At 42.5% G+C, this 11020-nt stretch overlaps 1 protein-coding gene across 1 annotated transcript in view; it reads left to right on the top strand.

Moving 5' to 3' along the window:
- Positions 1–10691, top strand: part of TGM5 (transglutaminase 5) — a 37976-nt gene extending 27285 nt beyond the window's left edge. The window contains exons 10-13 of the mRNA XM_006883212.1: positions 4300–4665; positions 5072–5232; positions 9959–10092; positions 10538–10691. Of these exons, the coding sequence (XP_006883274.1) occupies positions 4300–4665; positions 5072–5232; positions 9959–10092; positions 10538–10691 (815 nt within the window). The remainder of the gene's footprint in view (positions 1–4299; positions 4666–5071; positions 5233–9958; positions 10093–10537) is intronic.
- Positions 10692–11020: the final 329 nt, after the last annotated feature.

Here is an 11020-nt window from a genome sequence, read left to right on the forward strand (position 1 = left end):
TTCTCTAGCCATTCGTTTGTTGATGGGCACTTAGGTTGTTTCCAACTCCTTGCTATTGTGAACAAAGCTGCAATGAACATGGGTGTGCATAATTTTTTTTTTTCAAAGAGAAAAGGGCAGAGAAGAAAATGTGCAACAATGAATGAGTGGAAATCCAAGTTCTCTATAAATTTTCATTAAAATATAAATTAAAAGAAAGAAATAAAAGAAATTGTTCTACAATCCCAAAGGCAAGCTGTTCTAATCCACCAGCTGCTCCATGGGAGAAGGGTAAACAATCTCCTCCCATGAGATTTATTGTCTCCGAAAACTTGCTGGAGGGTCAGCTATGGGCCAGTTCCAACTTGATGATGCACCACAACAATATTCTTCTAATATTTTACAAACATTTTGTTTTCTGAGAAATAGAAATGTCACTTTAAGGTCCCTGTTGTGTCCCCTTTGCTCGCTTTCTCAGGCCTATCACCACTTCACATTTGAGACCAACATGTCCTTCTGCATCCCTCCACAAGATGCTCACATTGATTGTAGGGCCATACATCCAACCAAAACTCAAATCAAACCTGCTGCCATTGAGTTAATTCCAGTTCACAGTGACCCTTAAGGACAGAATAGAACTGCCCCTTAAGGTTTCCAGAAGCAGCCTGCTACGTCTTTCTTCCATAGAGCAGCTGGTGGGTTTGAGCTACTAACCTTTTGATTAGCAGTCCTATACGTTACTCACTGCTCCACCAGAGCTCCTGAAGTATCTACCGTCAGTATATAAAACTTTCAACCATTCTTCCCAGAAAATAAATCAGCCTCTTCCTGAAGATGGCAGGAGATTTTGTGAGCTCTCTCCTATGAATGAATTGAATTATTTTAGCTTGTTTTTTTAAAAGGAAATGTATTTAGTATTTGGAGAACAGGGAAGACCACTAGCCTGCACTGAGGCTGATGCAAGGCCAGATATTTACCCCTACTTCACCCCTTCCGGAGGTCTAGTGGTAAGAAGCTGCACTTCAATCCTAAAGGCACACATGGGATTGAAACCCCACCAGCTGCTCTGCAGTAAAACAGTGGCCAATCACCTCCTGTGCAATAAACTGCCTCCGAAAACCCAGTGAAGGGTCAGCTGTGGCTGTGGGTAAGTTCCAACCTGGCATACAACAACAATCGCAACAACAACAATCTCACCCCTTGTCCAAATTGGCTATGCCAGAGACAGTTCAGAGATGTGAGAGTCCTGGCAGGGCCATCCAAAGGGAGAGGTAAGTAAGTGGATCAAGCTGATTCTGACTCATGATAGCCCCAGGTGTATCACAGTGGAACTGTTCTCAGAAGGATTTTCATTGACTGATATTTTTGAAAACAGATTGCTTGACTTTTTTCCTGGAAAAGAACTCAGTGAGTTTGAACTGTTTTGTCTCACTCAGGGACTAAGTGTAGACTGAGTCCTGGATATTGAAAAAAGCCAACCACCAGGGAACCAAGTAAAAGTAGCCAGTCCATGAGAGCCAGAAAGGGGCAGGGATTGGGAGTGGGATGGGAAGATAGGGGCTGAGAGTATCTGAGCAGATGCTGGGAGCACGGAGAGCGGGTGTCTGTGGTTCTCTATGTGCACTTTTGGGACAGACACAGAAGTTCCAATACCAATCTTAGGACTAGGTTACATGAAGAGAGACAAGCATTGAACAACATTCAGGACAAGTATTGAACAAAACCCAGGAAAACTGGCCCTCCACTTCCTGTTGACATTGGGTTTGTCGTAGTTGGATTGTTTTGAAAACATATTCTGAGAAAAAGATTAAAAAATAAATGGCTTATTTGTGAGACTTGTAAGGAGAGACAGGTCTTTGGAGAGGAACATCATGCTGGGCAGAGTGGAGAGACAGCGCAGGAGGGGAAGACCCTCTATGAGGTGGATTGATTCAGTGACTGGGGTAATCGGGATGGGTGTGTCAGAGGCAGTGAGGTTGGCACAGGATAGAACAGGGTTTAGGGCTGTTGTACATAGGGTCGCTATGAGTCGCAAGCGACTCGACGGCACATAACAACAACAACAACAACATTTATGAGACAATTCCAGGAATTACTGGTAGGAGTTTGAGGAAGTGAAACAGAGAAGGGAAAGAAGTCAATATAAAGGGCATTATTAAGCCTCCTTAGGAGCCTCTGTGGTGCAGTGGTTGAAGTCCTCAGCTACTAACCAGGAGATCTGCGGTTCTAATTCACCAGCCACCTGATGGGAGAAAGGAGTGGCAATTTGCTGCTTCTTTAAGGATTTACAGTCTTAGATGCCCTCTGGGACAGTTCCACTGTGCTCCATAGGATTGCTAAGAATTAGAATGGACTTGAAAGCAACTGGTTTGGTTTCTTAAATTTTTTATGGCCCAAATTGTATGTATTTTTTTTTTCTGAAATTAACATTCCACTGGCCCCACATTTTCATTTAAGGTCATTGTTGTTGTTGGTCAAGGTCATTAGATGGTGTAAATTCTTACTGCTTGGAGATTTGAACCTACTCAACCTCACAGAAGAATAAAGATACCTCATTCTACTTTTCTAAAAATTACAACTAAGAAAATTCTGCAGAGAAGTAGCACAAGAAGTTACTGTAAGACAGAGTTCTCTAAATCTAGCAAAACTAACCGGGAGACAGAATCAAACAAAGAACAACACTGCAGATTTACCTTGCTGAGAGACAAAGGGCCAGGCTATTTATATACTATCTCCTGTCAGTCATTAGTTGAGGCTTTTCCTAGACATTGTAAAACCCCAAGCACTTTTGTTGTCCCCATGTATGATAGAGGCAGCTCTGGACACAGAGAAAGACACAGGAGGACGGGTGCTACTACTGGAAACATTGCATCCTGAGTGAGCTCTGACTTTCCTGAGAATTACGCTAAACTCTTTAGAAGCTCATTATCTAATCTCCATAGAAGATCTTTGGTCTTTGCCAGGGAAACTTTATAGCCTGCTCAGGCCCCTCATTCATCTCACGTGAGGGCTGCAAATTTTGTTCTGCATAGATCAGACTCAAGCAAAGGGAGGGTGTTTGGCTATTGGAGAAGCCCTAGGTATTGTGCCAACTAAAAGTGGGTCAAAGCTTTTTTCCTGACTTGTTCTTTTTTCAATAGTTGGGCCAGTGGACATCAAAATGGCGAGTTCAAGGAGAAATGTTGGAGCATCAACAGCGTTTGCTACTGAGGTCCTTGGTATTCCACTGTGACCCCCATGGAGGTGGAATTGCATGTCCTGCTCATGAGGGCTTATTGGTCAACAGTATCCGTCCCCCACATTCGGCCCAGCTGGACGTAGGGGTCTAACTGATTGCAGAGGAACCAAATTAATTAGCATCTATGCTACAAATGTCTCAAGAGCTGGAACATGGAGTTACAGTGATCTCCAGTCTGAGGAGATAAAGGGGGCTCCTGCTCTGGAGGTCATGGGGAATGCTCTGTGTGGTGCAGCCAGTCTCTGAGGACAGTCAGTGCTTAGCAAAGGCAGTGAACTGGCATCATAGGGAAGCATGGAAGAGTCTCCCTGCACAACCTGACTACACGGTCCCCCCCACAGTCATTCCTTCCCACCTACTCATACTAAGCAAGGAGATCTGGACCATTCGGGGAACACTAACTGCCTCTGTTTTCAGGAACTAGTCTACCTCTGACCAATAATTTGGTTTTCAAAGAGGAAAACAGGGACATCTCTCCTTAAAAGGCTTATTTTTTTCACACTTACAAGCTGCCTTCTTTCCTTTGGGAATCAGAATTGAGCAGTCAAAAGCACTGATTTGGAAATCCATTAGGTCTATTCAGAGTTGTAAGACTTGGGTAAGTGATATGACCTCTCTGAGCCCTAGTTTCCTCATCAGTATTATGGAACAACAACATCTCTTTCAAGAACGTGAGGACTGAAAGTGTGAAATGCCCACCAAAACCTGGCACTTAGGAAGCACTCAATAAATAAATGGTCTCTCTCATTGCTATCAAGTTGCAATTGACTTGTAGCTGCTCTTTCAAGGGTTTTCAGAGGCTCTAAATTGCTTAGGAAGAGATTGCTCATTTTTCTTTTTCCTGTGGAGCCACTGGTAGATTTGAACTACCTGAGGGGTGTAACCTCTGGGTTAGCAGCACACTTCGCTTTGGACTACACCGTGAGGATAGTGGTTCATATTCACTGAGGAAAAAAGTTCCAATATTGCTGCTATACTAATGTGACTAGTATTGGTGTAGATGTTGTTAGGTGGTGCTCAGTCAAGATTTACCCCGGGGTCAGCCTAGCCCAGCTGATGTTGTATTTTCTCTCTGCTCTCAGGTTCCATCCAGGAGAGGCAAGTGTTTCTGAAGGCTCTTCAAAAGCTGAAGGCTGGAAGGTCCGAAGGCTCCCACCGAGCAGTGTCTGAGCCTCCTAGGCCGGACATACTGAGCAGTGGCAGCTCTCGAAGACTGGACACACCTTCTCTTCAGCCCGCTGACGTTGTCCAAGTCTCCCTGAAATTCAAGCTGCTCGGCCCACCCAATATGGGCCAGGACATAAACTTTGTCTTGCTGGCCCTCAACATGTCATCTCAGTTCAAGCATCTTAAGCTCAATCTGAGCGCCCAGTCCCTGCAGCATGATGGCAGTCCTTTGCCCCCATTCTGGCAGGAAACAGCGTTCATCACTCTCTGTGCTAAAGAAGGTATAGGCTCTGGCTATGGGCGTGGGTTACATAAATGCCAACAAGGTGCTAGGAGAAGATCTCTGTGACCCTTCTGGTCTCTGGCACAGACACTCCTTCCTTCTCCTTTTCTCTTCCTCCTTTCCTTCTCCTTTTTATTATCCTAAGGAAAATAGCCTCATTTAAGAGAAGAAAAAAAATCTGAGTTGGCAGACCTTAGATAGAGTCTTAGTTTACTAGCAAAAGGACGCTGGAGAAATTATTTTGTTTTTCTTAACCCCAATCTTTCCAGCTTGAAAAGCTGGTAACTATTTCACAGGGGATCAGTCCATTGTGACTCCTTCCTCTCCAAAAGAGTTCTCCTAATCCAGTCCAGTCCCAGTTGATTCCCCAGCCTCCCTCACCTCATCTCTGTGTTCTCTCCTAGCAAAAACCCATCCCTGCAAAATCCTCTATTCCCAGTACAGCCAGTACCTGTCAATGGACAAGTTGATCCGCATCAGTGCCCTGGGTGAAGAGATGAGCAGTTCCGAGAAGATCCTAGTGAACAAGATCATCACTTTGTCCTATCCTGGCATCATGATTAATGTAGGCAAAAACCCTGCAAATGACTTGGGGGTGAGGGTAGCTCCTGGGATCCAGTCAGGAGAGGGTGGAGTCTTGAAAGGGCAGCATGGGCCTGCTCAGCAGAGAAAGCTTTCTTTTCTCTGCCTCTTTTGGTGTTCCCAGCTGCTGCAAAGAGAGGCAGGTTTCTATAAAGACGCTCAATCCTTTTGCATCACTAGAGGTCTTTGGGGTACATTCTTGAGTAGGAGCCAGGAAGACGTCATGGAGATGTCCCTGTCTCAGGGACCACAGTAGACACTTTGAGTACAAATGTTTGGCTTGGGTTAAGGAAAAGCACTACCTGAAAGGATGACTCAGGGTGTTGTTTGCTGGCTGTATTTCCTTAGACGAGCTCTTGGGTCTCTGCTTCTCCAGATGTCAGGTGAGAGGATTAGATGAAGAAGCTTCTGGTATCCTTCCTCCTCTCACATGTCATCATCCTCTGAATAGGAAGGCATCCCAATCTCCTCCTTCCTTCCAATTCTGCCTCCTCTAGGTCAACCACTCTCTGAGGCACTGCCAAGTGAACCAGTGGTGCTCCTTGGTGAGGTGAATATCGCAAGCTCAGAAACAAATTCATTTTGGAGAGGGTTTTAAGAAATCAAGAGTCCTTGTTGTTATGTTCCATTGAGTTAACTATGATTCATAGCAACACTATAAACAATGAATGGCTGTGAACCTTGTCCTATCCTGAGCCAATCTCATGTCTCAGAAACACCTGACTCCATTGCCACAGTCACTGTGTCAATCCATCTCATCCAGTCTTCCTCTTCTGTGTTAACCCTTTTCCCTTCCAAGCATGATGTCCTTCTACAAGGACTGGTCCCTCCTGGCCACATACCCAAAGAAAGTATGTGAGAGAGAGTTTCAAAATCCTTGCCTCCAAGGAGCAGCCTGGCTTTACCTTCTCCAGGATAGATCTATTTGTTCTCTTGGCAGTCCATGGTATCTTCAATACTCTTCTCAATCACCACAAATCAAAGGTATTGATTTTTCTTCTGTCATCTTTACTCAGTGTACAGCTCTCAGATGTACAGCAAGCAATTGAGAATATCATGGCCTGGATATCTAAACTGACATCATTGCTCTTCAGTGCTCTGGAGATATCCTTGACAGCAGAATTTCCCATTGCAATTCGTATTTTGATTTTCTGATTGCTGTTATCAAGGGTGTTGGTTGTGGATCTAAGAAAGATGAAATCATTAACAACCTCAATTCTTTCTCCATCTATCGTGATACTGCCTATTGGCTCAATGGTGAGGATCTTTGTTTTCTCAATGTTGAGGCAATCCGTATTAAAGGCTGCAGTCGTTGACCTTCTGCAGCAAACACTTCAAGTCCTCCTCAGTTTCAGTGAGCAAAGTTGTGTCGTGTGCATCACACAAGTTGTTGATGAGTCCTCCTCCATTCCTGATGCTGGATCTTCTTCACATTCTGCAGAGTCCTTAGATGGTGAAAATAGTCAATGTGCTCAGCTACTAACTGAAAGGTTGGCAGTTTGCATCTGTTCAGAGGAACCTTAAAAGAAAGATCTGGCAATTTATTTCTGAAAAAAATCAGTATTTGAAAAGCTGAAGAATAGTTCTCTCCTAATGCAATGGCTTCTCCACAAATCAGAGTGAATTCTATGGCAACTAAACAAAAAGTGCATTCAGGGGTCTTGAGGCTTCTTCCTATTGCTACAGTCCTAAACAATCCAAACTCATGCACTGTATGATTAGAACCTGTTAGGATAGGAGGAGTCTAGGAATAGGGTAGAATTCCAACAAGAAAAAACAAGCAAAACAAAACTGTCCAGGAAGAGTCTGTCACCTTAAATTATGCATGAAAATATTTTAGGAGCTCTGGATTACATTACACTTGGATGAAAAAAATTCTTGGAGTAGAGGAAATATAACTGGAGACTCCCAATTCATGAGACTTTTCCATCTTCTGAATTTAATGTTTTTAAGAAGACAAGACCAAAATAGATGTCAGAAGAAACTCTGAATATTGCACTAGAGCATCAAGATGCCAAAGCAAAAGGAAGAAATCAAGAAATTAAGGAGTTGAATAGAAGATTTCAAAGGGCAGTTTGAGAAGACAAAATATTATAATGAAATGTTCCAGGAACCGGAGTTGAAAAATCAAAAGGGCTAAACTCTCTAGCATTTCTTAAGGTGAATGAACTGAAGAACAAATTCAAGTGAGCTGAAATGTTTAAGGATGCTATGGGCAGAATATATAATGATTCAGGAAGCATTAAAGAAGATGGAAGGAATATACAGAAACATAGTACCAAAAAGAATTGGTTGACACAGAAGAATTTCAAGTAACAACATATGATCAATTATGAAGAAGGGGAACAAGCAATATTATTCAAAATGGGTGACTCTGGAGGACATTAGGCTGAGTGATGTATCTCAGTCACAAAAGGACAAATACTGCATGGTGCCACTATTGTAAAACAGGACTGACCTCTGGGCTGGGGATAGACTAAGAAAGATGGGTTCAATTATATATACTGCATTGAAACAGATGAGGGAGAAAACTGTTTAAAAGGGATATGTGTTAAAAAGGGATTAGGTATTTTTGTCATGACAGGAGTCTAGTGAGAAGGCTACATGGTGGAGTGGACCTGGGGGAGGGTTTGTAAAACAACGAAAGAATTTTTCTTTTTCTTTTCCAAGAGGGTAGTGTACTACAGGGGAGAATTGGAGGGGAGAAAAGTGCAACAACGAATGAATGGAAATCTAAAGTCTCTGTAACTTTTTACTGAAATTAATAATAAATTTACATTTAAAAAAAAACAAAAAAAGTATCTTAAAAGTTAACTTAGTCACATCATAATTAAATATAAAGATTTGATTCCAAATAAGTAGGGTACTTATTAACATATCTTATTTCTTTCCTCAATCAAAAAACGAAAAAAAGAAGAAGGGGAAAGTTCAGGCTACTCTGAAAGAATTGGCAAAAAACAAGGTTCCTGACTGTGACTGCTAATGTTAAGAATGTTGATTGTGGAGCTGAGCAAGCTGTAATTGTTAACACTTCAATCTCTTCTCCATCTATCATGGTGCTGCCAGTTGGCACAGTGGTGAGAATCTTTCAATATGGATTGAAGCTCAACATCAAGAAGACTAAGATTTTCACCAGCAGTCAGGAAATCAAAAGATGAATTGCACTGGGAAAATCTGCTGTCAGGGAACTTTCCAGAGTGCTTAAAAGCAATTATGTCAATCTAGAGTCTAAGGTGTGCCTAATCCAGACCATGGTCTTCACAATTATTTGTTATGCTTCAGAGAGCTTGACAACAACTAAGGATGACAGAAGGAGAATCAATGCCTTCATCTTGTAGTGCTGGAGAAGAGTCTTGAATATACCATGCGCTGCCAAGAAAACAAATAAGTATGTTTTGGAGAGGGTGAAACCAAGTTTCTCCTTGGAGGCTAGGATTTTGAAGCTCCATCTCACATACTCTGGGCACGTGGCCAGGAGAGAGGACATTATGCTCGGAAGGGTGGAGGGAAAGTACAGGAGAGGAAGACCTTGGGTGAAATGGATCAATACATTGACTGGATCAATGGGTGTTGATGTGTCAGAATTAATGAGACTGGCTCAGGACAGGACAAGGTTCAGAGCTGCTCTACACAGGGTTACTATGGGTCACAGACAACTCAACGGTACACAACAACAACAACATTGTTGCTCTGTACCAATGAGTTGGAACTAACTCATAGTTGACCCTCCAGCTGGTTTTCAGAGGCAGTAAATCTCACTGGAGGAGATCGTCCATCTTTCTCCCATGGAGCATCTGGTGGACTTGAACCACATGCCTTTGGGTTGGTAGTATTCCAGTTTAAAGACTAAGATGTGCCTGATTCAGGCCATGGTCTTTTCAATCACTTGTTACGCATCTGAGAGGTAGACAATGAATAAGCATAACAGAAGAAAAATCAATGCCTTTGACTTGTGGCTTTGGAGAAGAGTACTGATTATCCCATGGACTACCAAAAGAACAAACAAATATGTCCTGGAGAAAGCTCAACCAGAGTGCTCCTTAGAGGCAAGGATGGCTAAGCTTCATCTCACATACTTTGGGCAGTTTGTTAGGAGGGGTGATTTTTTGATAAGGTGGAGGATCAGCAAAAGGAGAGGAAGATCCTTAATTAGACTGACACATTGACCACAGAAATGGACTCAAGTATGTCAGAGATAATGAGGATGGTGCAGGAAAGGACAGAGTTCAAATCCATTGTTCATAGGGATACTATGAGTTGTACTCAACGCAATGGCACCTAACAACAACAACAAGCCACCACCAAAACTCCATCTGAGTTGAATAAAATATTTTGCACCACAATCCAACACAAACATCCAGTCACATATAGTCAAAAATTTCATATAACAAGAAAACAAAAGTTGGCATAACAGTATTTGCATTTATCTTATGGAATACATTCTGATATTTTCATTTTTTTCAGTTCAGTTCAAAATGCTGATCATAACTCATTAACTGATTTAGTCCATGATTGTAAAAAAAAAAAAAGAAACAAACAAAAAAATAAACAAAAAAAACACAGATCAAGGACATCCTGCTTTCTGGAAACAAACTTAGAGACCAGTTCCTGAAATGTTGAATAGTAGTTCCTGAGTAGATTCCACGAATTTTTCATGACTGGCTGAATGAGGACTAAATTTCTTCTTCCTTTTATTTACATCTGTTTAGGTTCTAGGAGCTGCTGTTATGAACCAACCACTCTCCATACAAGTGATATTTGCAAACCCCCTCTCAGAGCAGGTTGAGGACTGTGTGCTGACTGTGGAAGGCAGTGGTCTCTTCAAAAAGCAGCAAAGAGTCATGTAAGCGCTGAGAGTACCCAGGTTTCTTTCCCATTTTTTCCAGAGATTCTCTCTCATTGCCATCAAGCCAGAGTCCACTCATAGCTGGTCCTCTATGGGTTTCTGAGTAAATGGAATGGAAAACGATTGCCCACCTATATACCTTTAAACCACTGGTGGATTTGAACCACCAAGGAGGTGTGGCCTTTGGGATAGAAAACCATGGAATTTCTAGGCCCCAAACAGAGTCCTATAGATCTGATGTGAGTACAATTAGAATCCAAATAGCTAAGTCCATAAAGAGTTCAATTCCCTATGGACTCTGCCACCAGAGATTATCATTGTCTTTTCCTTCTGCACAGGCTGTCTCTGAGACCCTCAGGGGGGTAAAATGAGGGAATGGAGTAGAATTTGGAGATTATCATAATGTCTATGTTTTTCTAACATTTTCCATTGTCTATTACAGCATTGGAATCCTCAAATCTCAACATCAGGTCAGCATCACTCTGGAGACTGTCCCCTTCAAGAGTGGTCAAAGGCAGATCCAAGCTAATCTGAGAAGCAACAAATTTAAGGACATCAAAGGTTACAAAAACGTCTATGTAGACTTTGGGTTGTGAGTTCTGGGACAATAGCTGGATATATTGCCTTCAAACTTCAAGCAAAAGAGCAAGTTAAAGTGTAAATTATTCCATTCCCCACCACAGAAGAGGCTTTTCAGGAGTTTGGAGGGATCAGAAAATGGGATGCCAGGATGGATAGCTCCCTTAGCTGTCTGCACTTCCCCACAGGACTCTGTTTGGGGCTCAGGAATTCTATGGTGTCTTAACCAAGTATGAGATGGCACAGAAGTCAGAGGACACTAGTTGCACTTGGCCATGACTTTGGCCCCAGCAGTCAAGGAAGCATGAAGACTTGTTGAGCAGATCACTGTCATTTGGTTGATGCC

This window comes from Elephantulus edwardii, unplaced genomic scaffold (genome assembly GCF_000299155.1).
Source record: "Elephantulus edwardii isolate Elephantulus edwardi_28Jun2011 unplaced genomic scaffold, EleEdw1.0 scaffold00026, whole genome shotgun sequence".
NCBI lineage: Eukaryota > Metazoa > Chordata > Mammalia > Macroscelidea > Macroscelididae > Elephantulus > Elephantulus edwardii.